General features: G+C 48.2%; 1 protein-coding gene across 1 annotated transcript; it reads left to right on the top strand.

The window, feature by feature from the left end:
- The first annotated feature begins 10065 nt into the window (after nucleotides 1–10065).
- On the top strand, nucleotides 10066–16843 carry ODC1 (ornithine decarboxylase 1). Its single transcript, XM_012648912.1, has 12 exons — nucleotides 10066–10376; nucleotides 12615–12711; nucleotides 12802–12935; nucleotides 13217–13390; nucleotides 13584–13756; nucleotides 13997–14131; nucleotides 14252–14333; nucleotides 14505–14588; nucleotides 15298–15460; nucleotides 15542–15654; nucleotides 15746–15960; nucleotides 16358–16843. The coding sequence occupies exons 3-12, from the start codon at nucleotides 12834–12836 to the stop codon at nucleotides 16500–16502; spliced, it is 1386 nt and encodes a 461-aa protein (XP_012504366.1). The 5' UTR covers nucleotides 10066–10376; nucleotides 12615–12711; nucleotides 12802–12833; the 3' UTR covers nucleotides 16503–16843.
- The last annotated feature ends 339 nt before the right edge of the window (nucleotides 16844–17182 follow it).

Genomic DNA, 17182 nt, shown 5'->3' with positions numbered 1-17182 from the left:
TCTATACCCTACTTAAATGTCATCTGGGATATTATGTCTACCTTAAGTCAACACCAAGAGTCTGCATAGAATGTGAGGCCAGGTATTTGAAATCAGGACCTTATTGGAGACTAATAAGGTCTCCAATGTGTGGGTGTGTGATCTCTGCATATTTCCACGAGAGCTTGGTTTCTATGAGGAAACAGTGATGAGAAAACATCATCATCCAAGAACCATGCCGTTTCATTGGGCGACAAGACAGCACACACACCTAAAGGCTAACATTCCACCTTGTTAAAGAAGCAGAGACCGGACAAGACCAGATATGGCCAAGATAATGAGCTCCCAGGGAGGCCAGAAGCAGCGCAGCTACCGGGGCTTCGCTTACTTGAGATGAGGCAAAGTTCAGTTGGCAAAGACTTAAGTGCAAGGTACTCCAGGTGAGGAGAAAACCAGCACCACGTAGATCCAGAAGCAGGTAAGAGAGGAAAGGGAGACAAAGCACAGTTGTCGAGCCGCTACCAAGGTTAAGGCCTGAGCGAGGCACTTTAGAGTTTAGCTAATGGTCTTACAACCACAAGCCTACAAAATAACAGTTAGATCCCAGACTCAGAGAGGTGGAAAGACTGACCCAAGACCCCACATTCGCTGCCATGAGAGCTAACGTTTGTGCTCCCCCGTGCCAGCTCCAGGCGTGCTGGTTTGGGAAGGGTGGGACAGGGGCGCCGTCTGCCCCAGGTGCAGGCAATAAGACGTGCATTGTCTATAGATAATTTAAAAATGATAATAAAATTGATTAAAAGTTGTTCTGCTTGCTATTATCATCATGCCCATCAATTCTAAACAATATCACTGATAAAATACCACTCCCTGAAAAAAATCCCTTTGTTCTAAACAATTGCTGTGGTTGCGATGGTGTTTTAATAATACGTACGTGAACTCCACATTTTCATTACTCGTCCTTTCATAAACATGTTCTGCACCTAAATTAATTCAGGGAACTCCCAGTTCCACAGTCGGCCCCTGAGTCACACAGACTTGGCTACGGGTGTGCATTTGGAGAGGAAGTTTCTGATGCTTTTCAGTCCTTTAGCAGGCTGGCCAACGCGTCCCCGTCCACCCGGGATTTTCTTATTTTTGCACTGAATGTCCCAGACCAATGGCTGGCTCCCTTGCCCTGGAGCTCAGCCCAGCAGCGAGTCATCTCTTCAACTCTCATGACATTTGAAATAAACAATAACATCACAGTGATTGTATTAATAAAAGCGAAGAACAGTTTGAATTAGTTCATTCCCGTCATTACATGTGGGGAGTTTTGGTATTGAAAATTTAAACGGTGGCAGTGTCTACTGCAAGACGTAATATTTTTGTTTGACACATGCAAACAATTTATACCATTTTAATTTGATACAAATGTTTAACTGAATTTGAATAATACCTTTAAAACTGGAGTTTTTCTTTTAAAATTATTTTTTGTTTTAAACCTAAAGAACAAATCGAGAAAATAATGACTGCTGATTTTTACCTAAGTTATTGCAGAAAAAAAATTCTGTTGTATCAAGGAGGGTGTGTCAAAAAAATTAACTGTTTCAGGTATCAAATACAGCAGATACAACATTGGTGCTACGCATAAATTATGTTATTTAATTCCCTCTGAGGAGGCTTCTATTGTTTTCCCCATTTAGAGCTGAAGAAACTGAGATTCAGGGAAATTAATTAATTTACCATTGAGAAGCTGAGATTCAAATCCATGTTCTCTGTCTCCAGAGCCCACCCCGCTGGCTACTCTATTAGTACACAGTTAAACCCAGGTCTATCCAGCCCCACAGCTGGGCTCTTCCAGGGAGAACTGCTTGCTGGGGTATGAAGGTCCAGGGCCAGGGAGGCTAAGTTTTTTAGTAAGACTATTGCAACTGTTTCTTTCAGTTGCAGGGCTAGATAACAAAGTACCCCAAAACTTAGTGGGGTAAACAATCATCTATTACATGAAATAATTCTGTGGCTCAGGAATAGTAGATACAGGTTTGTCTCTTTTGCATGACATTTGGGACCGCAGCGGGGAAGAGCTGGTGGCCGGCAGCGAGTGGCCCCATGGCTTGGGGCTGGAGTTATCTGGAAGTGTCGTCACTCTTGTGTCTGATAGTTGGTGCTGCCACGCGGCCTCAAAGTGGCCTGACTTACAAGGTGATCAAAGGCTCCCCAAGGCGACTGTCGCAGCTAACAAGGTGGAAGCTGCATTGCCTTTTTATTTATTTATTTATTTTGAGACAGAGTCTCGCTCTGTTGCCCCGGCTGGAGTGCAGTGGCATCCTCATAGCTCACTGCAACCTCCAGCTCCCGGGCTCAGGTGATCCTCCTCCTGCCTCTGCCTCCCGAGTAGCTGGGACTACAGAAGCACACCACTATGCCCAGCTAGTTTTTTATTTATTTTTTTGTAGAGTTGGGGGTCTCTATGTCGCCCAGGCTGGTCTCAAATTCCTGAGCTCAAGTGACCCTCTTGCCTCGGCCTCCCAAAGCGCTGGGATCACAGCGCTGAGCCACTGCACCCAGCCTGCATTGACTTTTATGATGTGGTCTCCGATGACCTTTGCCACATTCTACAAACAAGTCACAAGCCTGCCCAGACCGGAGGAGAGACTTCACCTCTTGACGGAGCTGACTGGACACACCGTTGCAGCCACCTTTGCGCAGTCCAGTTGGCTGCGTCTCTCTTCTCTCTTGTCCAGCTGGTCCCAACTCCTTTAGTCTCTGTTTCCCCCGAGGATCTTCCTGGGACCTCTCCAGACCCTGGCCTATCACAGATCTGTCAGGCAGCCCCAACCCAGAGAGCGTTTTGGAGTGTGGACCCAGGAGAGGCAGCAGATAAGAGACCTTTGATATACAGCCTGTCTGCTGAGTTTTGAAGACATTTACAAACAACTGTGCAGTAGCTACCTCCCCAAACTGTCAGAGAAAACATCTATTCAGATCCTGAAATTTCAGGCCCTTACATTTTCTAAGTCAACCCTTATCGAACTGATGTGCTGAATGGTTTTGAACCCTTCATCTCCTCCCAGCAGTCACCTCCCCCACGAAAGCACTGTCCACGCTGCCTCTGGCCCCCTGCTCTGGCACAAGACTAGCAGCCTGGGTGGAGACCACCTGCTACGTGGACACCTGCTCTGTGCAGGAGCGCAGGAGGGATGTGTGGGAAGCATGTCCTGCCAGAGTGAGTGGCACAGTGGGGAACAGCCGTCGAGGGGACGCAGGGGACTGTTTGCTGAGGAAGGGAGAGATCTAGTGATGGGAGTGAGCAGCTCGCAAGGGTTTCCCAGGCTAGAGACAGAGAGGAGAGGGTTTTTAATGATGCACTGAGGACCCCTCCTCCCAAGTTTGAGAGAGAAGCAAGAGAAGATGGGGATTTCTGTTTGGATGGACTTGTAATACGACACCTCTCAGGGACGGAGCTCTGTGACCTCGGCCTCCTAAGCATCACGTGTGCTTCTACAGTGAGCCCCGCACGTGCCTATCTCTGCTCCTCACAACCATCCGAGGAATGCTGCAGGAAGCTCAGGTTCAGCCCGTGTCACGTGTCCTACGCCATGCCTCTCCTTTCTTCTGTGTTCCTGCTGGTTTTGTTCAGACAGTGTGTTCGCTTGCTAGGGCTGCGGTAACAGAGCCCCATGAACTGGGTTTAAACAACAGAAGTTACTCCCCAACGCTTCCACAGGCCAGAAATCTGAGACCCAGGTGTCACCAGGGTCGCTCCTTCTGATGGCGCTGACGGCGCTGAGGGAGCATCTGCCCCGGGCCCCTCCCCAGTTTCTGGTGGCCTGCTGGCCGCCTTTGACCTTCCTCATGTGCACAAGCACCGCCCTTACCTCTGCCTCACGTTCGCACCGTGTTCTCCCCGTGTGCATGTCTCTGTGTGCAAACTTCCCCTTTACACAAGGACACCAGTCACTGCAGTCGAGCCCACCCCAACGACCTCATTTAACTTGATTGACTCTGTAAAGACCCTATCTACAAATAAGGTCACACTCTAACATACTGGGGTTAGGACTCAAGATACGGATGGGGACCCAATTCCGTTGCTAACAGACGGCGTTTTCCAAGTGATCAAGCTCTTCACGGGAGGCCCCATTTCTAGTGCTAGGGGTGGATGGAAATCAGTTTAAGTCAACTGTGGAGGTCCCTGGGGAGAGAGCAAGGCCATGCGACGTGATCGTCCTGCTGAGCCAGGAAAGGAAATGTGCCAGGAAATGATTCCTTGGATAAAAATGGACACAGAGGAGGAGACGCCCTTTCCCTCTTCCCACGAGCCTCTGTTTCACCTGCAGATGACACCTGGTGCTGGGACAGCCTACTTGGAGCCATGAGGGAGCCGGGCCAGCACCAGGCACAGAAGTACAGAGAGATGGAAAGAGTCAGAGCCTTTGATGTCGTTCTTGAGGCTCTAGAGACATGAAACTGGAGCCTCCCTTCCTTGAGACTTCTTGTTACATGAGATGATTAATTCTCATTGTGGCTTAAGCCAATAAGAAATGTCAGCCGGTGCTTACCAGAACTCTCGTTAGGAAGTGGCCTGCAAGGGGACAGAAGGAAGACCTTGATAGGCCTCTGGGAGGGGGCTGAGCCTGCCCGGGCCTGCCGAGGCCCTGCTGTGTCTTGGTGGAGGGATGGGGCTGACCTCCGAAAGTGACACTCACCAGCTCTCTGGCCAGCAGGCTTCCCGCTGGAAGGCCTTGGTAGGACCTTGAAGGATGGGAGAGGGGAGAGCTGGCTCCTTTTCCTCCTCTGTCTCTCTCCCTCTCTCCCACAGTAGCCTCCCTGGTACTGGCTGCTTCCCCTCGCTGCTTCCAGCTCCCTCCGGCCAGGGGCTCTCTGCGGTCCCAGTTCCTGCTGGACAGCCTCCAGGTGGCTGCCACGCTGCTGGGGACCCTCTGCCCCTTTTATCCCCAGTCCTATGGGTGGTAGTGGCTCCCCGCGGCTGTTAGATGTTCCATTACCTCTGTAACTATTAATAGTTCCCGTGCTAAATTCCCTCCACTGAATTGCCTGCTTTGGCCCTGAGGGGTGCAGCGCATGAACTGCTGAAGGGAAGCATTTTGTATCCACATGTGGCAGCCAACCTGCCTTCTGGCATTGCTGGCTCTGTCGTCAGCAAGGATGTGGTTGGGCAGATGTGTCGAGGCCAGACTAAATCGCCTGCACAACAAAGGAGGAGCCCTGGGAGGTCAGATACTGCTCCCAGAGTGACCCCCTTCTGCTCCACCCCTACACCCTCAGTCGTCTGCTAAAGGAAAGCTGGGCTTGGGGACAGATGCCTCTCTCTGGGCCCACAGATCTTACTCTTGCCCCGGGTACCTCTGACCCTCCCCAACTCACCCTACCTTGGACAAGCCTTTCTGAGCCCAGGTCTCTTTTCTCTGAGCCATTTCTAACTCCTCTGCTCTTGGGTCCCCATGGTGGTAGCCAATGTCACCACTGTCCTGGTGACCAGAACATGTCAGAGCACAAGCCTGAGGGTGGGCCTCCCCTCTGGACCATGAGCTCCTTGAGGACAGGGACCTCCTTGGGCTCATCTTCTTGGCCCTGGCATATGGAAGGAAGAGGAAGTGCTCACAGCTGTTTCAACGGTGAGCACCCTCCTCGGACCACCCCGCCCCAGCAGCTGCCCTGTGCCGAGGGGCCCATGTAGCTCCATCCCCAGCAGACCCTCGGATGGTCTTGACTCTCACTTGGCAGGGACGGGGCACTCACACTCGCCCGGGCAGAGCGCACATCTTCCAGGAGGCCTAAGTTGTGCAAGGTCCCTTCACACGCTATTCCCTGCCACAGGAGGAGGAAATCTTGCAGGCTTTGGGGCTTCCCAGAGGTGGGGCCCTCTAGGGTGGGGCTCTGGCAGAAATGGGGCAGTGGCAAAACCCAGCAGAGGTGCTGTGACTTGTCGGGTCAGAGGGAGTCACCAGGAGCTTAGAAGAAAATAAAACAGAACAGGCAGTTTTCCTGAAGTGTGGGTAAAGGTGAGGCATCTTGGGGTTCTTATCAGTCCCCTGCTGGTCCCCAAGAACTCAGCCCATGGCTGCAGGGTCTTGAGGGTCTTCCCTTGCCCCACACACCACTTGCATGTAGGAGGCACTCAGCAGACATGTATGGAAGGAATAAAATGAATACATGATCAATGGAAGACTATTCAGAATGTTTTGTCCCTTTAATTTTAGATGGCACGTGGGGAGAAATTCCCAAGACCTTGTTACTAAAAGTTGGGCACTTGTCCCCAAGGCTGCATGAGAAGAGCAAGGACAAGTGGTTTGAGGAGAAAGGAAGAGGAGTTTATTGATTTGCTAGCAAATGAGGAGGTTGGCAGCCTCCTGTCTCAAAGTACCAACGTCCTGTTTCTGAGCAGAAGTACAGAGCTTTTTTTTTTTTTTCTTTTGAGACAGACTCTTGCTCTGTCACCCTGGCTAGAGTGCAGTGGTGTCATCATTGCTCACTACAGCCTCAAACTCCTGGGCTCAAGCCATCCTCCTGCCTCAGCCTCCCAGGTAGCTGGGACTACAGGTGGACACCACCATACCTGGCTAATTTTTTCTATTTTTAGTAGAGATGGGGTCTTGCTCTTGCTCAGCCTGGTCTCTAATTCCTGAGCTCAAGCAATGCTCCCACCTTGGCCTCCCAGAGTGCTAGGATTACAGGTGTGAGCCACCTTGCCCAGCCAGAAGTATAGAGCTTTGGCTTCTGATTCATCCCATTGTCGGCTAAGACAATCTTGTGACCTTTGCCCAGATAACCAGACAATTCCCTTGAGCCATCTCCTATGGCACAAGGAACAAAGGACACTCTCCTGCCCCTCCTGACCACTGGCAAAGACAGGGATATAGGTTTTAGTTCTCAAAAAACGTGAGGGGCTTTTGAAGAGACAGAAAACATTTTTACCTGTTTTCAGGCCATTTTCTCTGTTACAAGCTAATCACTCACAAAGCAACCACCAATGATAGATTTTTCCGGACAACCCCAGTTTCAACTTGACAACGCTGAGTGTACAAGGAATTGGGCAAGAAGATAAGAAAATCATGGTCCTGACTTTGAAAGGGAGAGTGGTGGCAGGGGAGGGTGAGGCAGGAAAACAAAGATGTCCACAGCAAGTGATTGACGCATGCTATGCCGGCGGGGGCAGGGCATGGAAGACATCAGTGGCCCAGGGGGCTACAGTGGCAGGAGACAAGTCTGAGAGGGTGGGCAAGGCAGGCCTCAGAAGGTCCTGGGTACCAGGCTAAGGTGTTTGGTCTTTACGTTGTGGACCAAGGGCCTCCAGTGAAGGGTTTTAAATAAACGAGTAAAGTGGCAGATCTCAAACCTTCTGTCCACGTGTGAGAAGGCACGTCTGAACGCTGACTCGGCACAAACTTAGTAGGACTCTGACTTCAGCCCAGTGAAAGAGACAGGGCCGTGGGAAGCAAGCATCGCTGAACGTCATTTTCTCACTCAACCTCTGGACAGAGGCTACCTCTTCTCTGCAATGTACTGTGTGGCCACTGACCTGCCCCAGGGCCCTGCTGGGCTCCTGGATGCCCTGGCCCAGTTCCTGCCATTTAGCTCCTGTCCTGGCAACTTCCCAGTGAGCCACACCAGGGCTGGGGCTAGGTGGGGCCGTGATGCAACAACACTTTATAAAACAAACATCTGGGACTTCCACATGGGTGTCTTCTGCTTCCAACAGGTAGTTTTGGAGGAGTTCCACTTCTCTGGTGACACCACCATTGCTCAGAGTAAGGAGGGCCTCCCTGGAAGTTGCTTTCTATGCCTCGGGCACATCATTTGGATTATCAGCAAAGGTGGCACACTTTCAGCCTTGGAGGGTGGATTGGAATTTTGGAAATACCTGAAACAATTTGAGGGCAAGGCTAGAGTACTGGTGAGTGATTGAGCCATGGAACACTATTTTTGGTGTGACTAAGATGTCCTGTGGCTGGTCCCCATTGCTCCGGTGTCCTGAGTTATGGCACCTTGCTAACCTCCCTTAGTCCTCATGTGGCCAGATGTCATGAGCTTCACTCTATAGTCAACTCTCCCTATGCTTCCGGAAGAAAGTTGATGAAGCAGAATGTGACCATGGAGAACTCAAATCCATTTTCCAGAAAGCTTTCAGCACCAAACGTTCCAATATTGAGTAAATGGACATATAAATGCTTGCTGACTGTTGTCTTTTATGTTATTTAATTCTTTCCCATAAAGGTGACTCCTTATTGTAATCACCATACACCTTTATAAGCTCTTTCATGTAAATAAATTAACAGTTAAGAAAAAAAAACCTCCTTCATCAGATGTATCTTCATTTTTGATTCAGAAAACTTGGTCAGTGGATTTATACAGAACTCTGTTTGTAAAAGAAGTCAGAGATTCTTTTATTTATTTATTTTTTTAAGACAGGATCTCACTCTGTCACTCGGGCTGGAGTACAGTGGCCTAATCATCCTCCCACCTCCCAGATAGCTAGGACTACAGGCACACACCATCACACCTGGCTAATTTTTTGGGGGGAAGGGGATAGAGACAGGGGTCTCCCTATGTTGCCCAGGCTGGTCTCGAACTCCTGGCCTCAAGCAATCCTCCTGCCTAGGCCTCCCAAAGGTGCTGAGCCACAACGCCCAGCCTTGCTTTTCTCCTAAAGAAAAAAAAATAGTAAGGCAAAGGATGAAGGCCACTGAAAATACACTGAAAGACAATAAAGCCATGCATTTTGAATAAGGCCAGGTTTAGTCACCACCAATTTAGCTTCTTGAATCCAGGTTAGTAGCTGGGCTTTATGACTCAGGGCCTCTGACTCCAGCCCAGCTGCCCAGGGCCTCTCAGAGAGTCTGCCTGCAGCCCCTTCCGTCTTCCAGCAGGGTTGAGGGGCAAGGCCTCACCTCCCCAGAAGAAAGTGCGGCACGTGGGCAGGAGTTTGTGGGTTTGGGCTGGGTTGGCGGAGAGGCACGGTGTACGGGTGACAGCCATGTGAGTGTCTTGTGGGTGCAGCAGCTGGATAGACCACCTGGCTCCCTGAACCAAGAACTTGCCTCTACATTCCAGTTAATGCTTCTAAATCCATGGGAGAGTCACAACTGGCCCCAGTCCTTCCCTCCACGCCAGGCTGCTACAGGGATGCCACACAGGAGACATCACGGCTCCTCGGCCTAGAGGGGGCTGCATGTGGGTACAGCGTTTGGAACGACTGATTGACGGACATGCGGGGAGAGGTGGGCTCTGCTGGCAGTGCAGGAGCTTTCCCCAGGGTGAGGAAAACTGTGTCATTGGGACAGACTGTTTCTTCACAAAGAAAGGGACAAATACCTCATCACCACGGAATTAAAGATGTCCCATTTAGCTCTTAAGGCTATAATGTTCTCTGATGGGTTCTAATGGTTAATCTCATCCCTCGGGGAAGAATTAAGCTTATTAAGGGTGGAACTAACTCCCCTCTCAGTCCATGGTACTTGGCACCCAGTGGTTGCTCAAAGATTATGTAAAACTAAAGTTGATGGGGGTGCCCAAGAGAGGAGGGTGCACCACCCCTCATATCCTTTCACACATGAAGACACTTCTGCTTATGGCTCACGTTCGCACTGTTCTCCTTTCTGTGGAAGCCGAGTCTGCTCCAGGGACAGCTGGACCATGCACTCACTTATTTACGCATGCGCTCATTAAATGAGTATTCACCGCTATGCCCCAGACCTGGAGTGGGGTACCAAGGAAGTTTACCAAACCAAGTCCTCACAGGACTTTGTGGCCGTAAAGATCCTTGGGTTATCTGAGGCCCAAAGAAGAGCGGTGATTTGTCCAAGATCACACAAGTCAGAGGAAGAGCTGGGCTAGAGCACCGAGCTCCTCCAGGGTCCCCCTTCCCCGCAAAACCGCAGGAGCACGGCCTCACCCTCAGCGCCCCAACCTCCGGCAGCCAGGCGTGGTGCGCGTGCGCGGACAAGCTCCGGGGCTGGGCGGGGCGGGGCCGGGCGGGGCGGTCAGGCACGCGCGGGGCCGCCGCTCGGCAGCGCTGACGTTTAACCGCCGCGCCCCGCCCTCTCCTTCCCGGCCCGGGTTGGCCGCCGCCGAGCCCCCGCCCCTCCCCCGGAGGCCTCCCGGACGGAACCGATCGCGGCTGGTTTGAGCTGGTGCGTCTCCATGACGACACGCCGGTGCTATAAGAAGGAGCGGCGCGCCGTGGGGCTTTGTCAGTCCTTGCAGCCGCTGCCGCCGCCGGCCGCCCCTCTGCCGGCTGCTCCGGCGCCACCTCGGGCCGGCGTCTCCGGCGGGCGGGAGCCAGTCGCTGACGGGCGCGGCGGGGGCGGCCGAGCGCTCAGCGGCTCCGGCTCTGCGCGGGCGGCGGCGTCCCGGCTTCTCCATGGGGCTGGCCCGCGGCGCCCGGACGCTCTGAGGTAAGGGCCGGGCCAAGGGAGGGCGGGCGGCGGACGGGCGCCGGGCACGTGTCCGGCGTGCCTGGGCGGCCTGCGGGCCGGCGACCGGCACCGACCCGCGCCGGGGCTGCCTGCCAGAGACACGTGGTCGCGGGGCGGACCGCGACCTGGGTGCGCCACTTCCTCCGAGCCCGGGGTCCCCGTCTGGAGTGGGGGTGCGGGCCCGCGTCCTGCCTCCGGCTCCCGGCTGGAGGGTCCTGCGGAGACCCTGCGGGTCCCCGCCTCGGGCCTCTCCCTGACCACGTCAGCGGGTTGAGCCAGGCGCTGGGCCGGAAGCCGTTGGGAAGGCCCCCGCGGTCCTTCAACCGCTATTTGCTTTGAGACCGGGGGAGGCCCGGAGCAGGTGCAGCGGAGCCCTGGCGCCGCCGCTCACGCTCGCTTTCGTGAGGACGCGCCGTACCCTCTGCATTGTTGCCCTGCAATTTCCTCTTTTTTTTTGTTTTGTTTTAAGTTTTCAATTTTTACTGTGCCTACGGGGCAGATGACACCGTTATAGGAGCCGGCGGGAGTTGCTAGAGCTAAGATAGCCTTGCAGCAACGACGGTAATAAATACTCCCCTGGCCGTGACTTGGAATGGTTTATTTAAGGACTCTTGGAATGACTTAGTGATTTCAGAAAAGCCAGGCTCAGGCGCACAGACGCGCACGTGGGAGCCAGCCCTAAGGTTTTCAAAACAGGCTGATTGCATTGTATGAGGATCCTAAATAATGGGTGAAAGTGTAGGGAGCAGAACCTCTCAGAATGCCTGGGGAGGACAAAGAATGTGTTGGCTTACTTTATTCAGACCTAAAATTGAGCAGAATTTAATTGACTTGTGAAATTTTTTCCAAGTTTTATGCTCGAATTAGTCCATCTCTCCTAATATTACCATCTTGTGTTAATTGACTCACCATTTTAAATAACTTAGCTGTACGGAAATACCAAAAAATGTTAAGTGAAATTTATTCAAATAAGCTATTCAAATAAAACTTTAAAAGATACAGAAAAACAAAATCCTACATAGTGCTGTATTTCAAAGAAATTAAAACTTTCCAAGCTTAAGCTTGAGCATTGCCTTAAAAACATTTAACAAGACCTTAAATTTACTCAATCTGTTACTGGTTGAGCCTATTTATTATTAGTCAATCGTAAATGTTATTAAAACAAAAATGGTTTTGCTGGTGCCTTTTGCCTTCTCCTAGGGCTGATTTAGGCAACTCATGAGGTTGACAATGCCAGAAAGTCACACTAGATGGAATCTTACAGAAAGTTCTGCCATGCATGGATTTGGATTTATGGCGGGCCTGTCCCCCTGGGCCTCTCATAGTGTCCCATGCCAGAGCAAACTGTGACCCCGAACCATTGCCTGGCCTGTGCCCATAGGCTGCTGGCACTGATGTGGGTTGCACAGTGGAAAAGAAGATCTTGCTTATTTTTGTTATTAATAGTTAGCCAAAAATTACTCCCATATGGTTATCATTCATAGCTAAGCAAATATTAGAGTGCCTGTAAGGACAGCTGGCATTCCCAGAATTGCTTATTCAATGGGCACCAGTGGTTCAAGAATATTGAGTTCTGATCAGATAACAGCAACTATAATACCGTGTATAAAGTTGATTTGAAGATTACAGTTTAAAAAAATTTGTGCCTAGCTAATATATCATGAAAATTAGCTCATAAAATTCTTAAGAAACTTACAAGCACTCAGTTAGCTGAATACCTTATAAACATGTCCATGATACCTGTTGGTCACATAGAATGTTTTCTAGACCAAAAATCATTCTATGTAAGACTTAGTGAAAGTAGGAAATAGCAAGATGTTTGTGTGGCTGTATATAATGGCTTTAATGCCATGTTAAGTTTCCAAAGAGTTGAAACAGCTCTGAAATAAAGCAGACTGACCATTATAAAACTTTTTCCGTATCAGTTAACTAAGTGCAGACAAGCTTCTGAGACCCGTCTTCAGCATTTTTTTTGGCACAAATATTTAAAACGCTTACATATATAGAATGTTAGTGTGCTGCTTTGAAAAAAGACTAGTATTGAATCCGGTATCCTGAGATACTGCAGAAGTTTATGGAGTCATGTGACTTACACCTAGGAATAATTGGGATTACCACAACAGTGAGTGAGTGACACTGGGTGCGTGATTAGCCTGCTTCCTGTGTATGCTCCGTCAGTGCCCCATCTTTCAACCTGATGTGTTCCTTGTTCATCAGAACGTTTCCGCTGTTGCTCCGAAAGCACGATTCCTGGAGAATTGCCTTTCTGAGAAGCTGGAAATATTTCTTTAAATTCCATCTCTTAGTTTTCCAAGTAAGTATTCGGTTTACACTTGGGTTACAGGTTAATCTTAAGATTTGTATTATTAAAGGTTCTGAGTGACTTTCTCCACCCTATTTGCAGTTTGTTGCATTTTAGAGGAACATTGAGAAACCATGAACAACTTTAGTAACGAAGAGTTTGACTGCCACTTCCTTGATGAAGGTTTTACTGCGAAGGACATTCTGGACCAAAAAATTAATGAAGTTTCTTCTTCTGTAAGTATGCAAGGCTCATGTTGTCAGTGCACTGAAAATGCTGGGAAAATGGGAAACTTTGGCGGGGTCTTAAGGAAGTGTAATGGGGCTTACAGGTCTTATTAGGGAAGTTAGAAAATTAATTGGCTGTGGCTTGTCCAGTGATGATGGTGATGTTTGTGTCAGTGACTAAACTCAAGGGTAGGGCTCATGGAGAATGCTGGGAAAGAGAAGGGAGGCTGGTGTCGGTGTGGCGTGTGGAGAGGCTGTTAATGGTTCACCTGTGACTGCTCTCGTTTCAGGATGATAAGGATGCCTTCTATGTCGCAGACCTTGGAGACATTCTGAAGAAACACCGAAGATGGCTAAAAGCTCTTCCTCGTGTCACCCCCTTTTATGCAGTCAAATGTAATGACAGCAGAGCCATTGTGAAGACCCTCGCTGCCATCGGGACAGGATTTGACTGTGCTAGCAAGGTAAGCACAAGCAGCAGAATTCGAAAACAGTTATATAAGATGGTCCTGGTGTTCCCACAGGGCAAATGAAAGTTGTATTTCTTGGGCCATAAATGCTAATGAAAGGGGAGGTGCATGACACCTTCCCATGCTTTTCTGTTTATCCCACTTATTAGCTACATGTGTATAGCATAATATCACTCTTCTTTTTCAGACCGAAATACAATTGGTGCAGAGTCTCGGGGTACCTCCAGAGAGGATTATCTATGCAAATCCTTGTAAACAAGTGTCTCAAATTAAGTATGCTGCCAATAATGGAGTCCAGATGATGACTTTTGATAGTGAAGTTGAGTTGATGAAAGTTGCCAGAGCACATCCAAAGGCAAAGTAAGTTATTTTCCTCATTTGAGGGCAAGGTTGGGGTATGGGATACATGGATTCTTGTCAACAAACTTAAATTTCCAATTAGTAGAAAATAGTTTTAAATCCACTATTGATAAAACCTAATTATTAGACTCAAACCACAGAATATCAGAGTCAATATTTAGAGCAGGATTCTTTTTATTTTAACCGTGGCTGTGGGTGATCTTATATCGTGAGACATTAGATAACTTTTCTTGCTTCTAGGTTGGTTTTGCGGATTGCCACTGATGATTCCAAAGCAGTTTGTCGACTCAGTGTTAAATTTGGTGCCACATTGAAAACCAGCAGGCTTCTGTTGGAACGGGCAAAAGAGCTAAATATCGATGTCATCGGTGTCAGGTGAGATCTTGGTGGCATAGCCAGAGGCCAAGACATTAAGCAGTGCAAGTTTCACGGGCTTTGTGCCACTGTTAATCATTTTAAGAACTAAGAAATGGCATCTCATCTTTTTTATTCCAGCTTCCATGTTGGAAGTGGCTGTACCGATCCCGAGACCTTCGTGCAGGCAATCTCTGATGCCCGCTGTGTCTTTGACATGGGAGTGAGTATACATGACCTCGTTAGTGAAGGGGCAATGACTGGTGTGAATTTTAGAGTTAACCTTTTGTAGAAGACTGTCTCCTCTTACAGAGGCTTAAACCCATCTGTTGCATACATTTTTGTTACCTGTTACAAATCTGAATGTTTGACTTCTTAATTTTCTTGACTCTAGGCTGAGGTTGGTTTCAGCATGTATCTGCTTGATATTGGTGGTGGCTTTCCTGGATCTGAGGATGTGAAGCTTAAATTTGAAGAGGTAATTTATAACAAAACTGTAATACACAGTAGCTATTTCAGCAAGTTTCTTTTTGGAATATTTCAAAACTTAGTGTAGTCTTGGTGTGATATTTTGAGTGACTTTCTGTGCCTATCTAAAATTTAAATCAAATGTATTTAATACCATTTGGTTTTCTAAACTATGAATCAGTTTTCCCAGAAGTCTTAGATGATTGGTTACATTAAGATATATTGCTGTGGAATTACTAAGAATATGCTGACTTTAGTACATCATGACCTCAGATGTGGTTTGCTGGACTTGTACTTCCTTCCCTTAAGCACCTTAAATGTTTAGTCATTTAGAAAGTTACGCAGTTATGAGTTTATAAAATAGATCTACATTCTTATTTGTTAAATGATGAGGTAAGCTGAGTAGAAGGATTTTTATCCCGTTGGCATGTATTTGCTAAACAAAAATGTTTTCGCATCTTGATACCTCACTAGGTAGTAATTTGTTTTGTGCTATTTTCTGATAAATCAAGGATGGTGTGTCTAGAGAGGAATCAAAATGAACAACAGAGATGTGCAGACTGGTTTTCAGGGAGGTGTTTATTTTTTTGCTTTTGTCACTTAGTGGTAACTCTGTCTGTGGATGCCTGCTCTCATCATGTCATTTACAGAGCCCTGTGATCTTTCTCCTCCGTGTGAATTCCCCATGATGAATGGCCGCTCTCTTCTGTCTCTCTTAGATCACCAGTGTAATCAACCCAGCACTGGACAAGTACTTTCCGTCAGACTCTGGAGTGAGAGTCATAGCTGAGCCAGGCAGATACTATGTTGCGTCAGCTTTCACACTCGCAGTTAATATCATTGCCAAAAAAATCGTGTTAAAGGAACAGATAGGCTCTGATGGTATGTATGAAGGATGAATTATTGCATATATAACTGAAAGTTAATACAAAGGTGATAATTAAGATTAATCTGCCTTTCTAGATGAAGATGAGTCCAACGAACAAACCTTTATGTATTACGTGAATGATGGAGTATATGGATCATTTAATTGCATCCTTTATGATCATGCACACGTAAAGCCCCTTCTGCAAAAGGTAACTTGTGAACATACTGTATAAAATAATTGAGGTGATTCGTCCCAACAAATATAATTAAGTAGTACTTTCTCTCTGGCTTTTTGTATAGAGACCTAAACCAGATGAGAAATATTATTCATCCAGCATATGGGGACCAACATGTGATGGCCTTGACCGGATTGTTGAGCGCTGTGACCTGCCCGAAATGCATGTGGGTGACTGGATGCTCTTTGAAAACATGGGTGCTTACACTGTAGCTGCTGCTTCTACTTTCAATGGATTCCAGAGGCCCACTATCTACTATGTGATGTCAGGACCGACATGGTAAGTGAGACGTGCGTGTTCATGGTTCTGGCAAGAATAGGCACCTTCAAGGATTTGTGCTTGCTCTTGTCTAGTTGAATAAGAAATTGTTTGCCTAGGATTAAATTACAGACAAATGGGACGAAGATCCCTCCAGTAATGCTGACCTGTATAATTTTTCTTTTAGATTTTTCTAACAAAAGTTTTAGAAAATACTGATTAGGCTATTTCTATATAACTAGAATATTTAAGTCAATGCACATGACTTGTGGTTTTCTTAGTACCAATAAGGTAATTCTGAAGAAATGTTTGTTTTAGAAATATACTGAATTGCTTCCTGATGGGAAGTAAATACTCTCATGCCCGGTTTTGAGTGTCTCGGGGTGTTTAATACATGTCCTACTTCTTTCTCTCTCAGGCAACTCATGCAGCAAATCCAGAACCCCGACTTCCCACCTGAAGTAGAAGAGCAGGACGTCGGCCCTCTGCCTGTGTCTTGTGCTTGGGAAAGTGGAATGAAACGTCACCCGGCAACTTGTGCTTCAGCTAGTATTAATGTGTAGATATCGTTCTTGTAGCTGTTAACTGCGAGTTTAGCTTGAATTAAGGGATTTGGGGGGACCATTTAACTTAATTACTGCTAGTTTTGACATGTCTTGTAAGAGTAGGGTTGCACATGCAGCAATATGGAAGACTAGGAGATGGGGTCACACTTATCTGTGTTCCTATGGAAACTATTTGAATATTTGTTTTATATGGATTTTTATTCACTTTTCAGACATGCTACGAAAGAGTGCCCCTCAGCTGCTGAGCAAGCATTTGTAGCTTGTACAATGGCTGAACGGGCCAGAAGGTTAGTGTTGTGACCTGTTTTAAAAATAAAATATCTTGAAATAATTAGGCATTGGGAAATTTTTATAGTGTGTCCATTCCAGACAGTTCACAAGTCCTGTATATAGTTTGCTGTGGAGTCTCACAAAGAATAGTGTGGATCTAGCCCGCGCCTGCGTAGCAGGGAAAGGATGGATGAGACCAGGGCTGCATCCTGTGGTGCGGAAAGTACACACCTGCCCAGCCCACCCCGAATGTCCACAGAGTTGACTCTGAACTCGGGGTGCCTAGAGCCCTTTGCTGCAGGTGCTGTTGTGTCTAACTGGCTCGCCCTGTCGTGGCCGGTGCCCAGGGGAGCACGTGGGGCCGTTTGAGTCTTTGCCTGCAGAGACCATAGTTGTTCCTCTGCCCG

The sequence above is a fragment of the Propithecus coquereli genome, unplaced genomic scaffold (genome assembly GCF_000956105.1).
Source record: "Propithecus coquereli isolate 6110/MARCELLA unplaced genomic scaffold, Pcoq_1.0 Scaffold298, whole genome shotgun sequence".
NCBI lineage: Eukaryota > Metazoa > Chordata > Mammalia > Primates > Indriidae > Propithecus > Propithecus coquereli.
The sequence above is the reverse complement of the archived record's forward strand: the minus strand, read 5'-3'. Positions and strand labels throughout refer to the sequence as shown.

Coding starts and splice junctions, on each gene's coding strand:
- ODC1 (XM_012648912.1), top strand. CDS start 12,834: ATGAACAACTTTAGTAACGAAGAGTTTGACTGCCACTTCCTTGATGAA. Junction 13,391..13,583: donor GATTTGACTGTGCTAGCAAG/GTAAGCACAAGC, acceptor CTTCTTTTTCAG/ACCGAAATACAATTGGTGCA. Junction 14,589..15,297: donor TGAAGCTTAAATTTGAAGAG/GTAATTTATAAC, acceptor TGTCTCTCTTAG/ATCACCAGTGTAATCAACCC.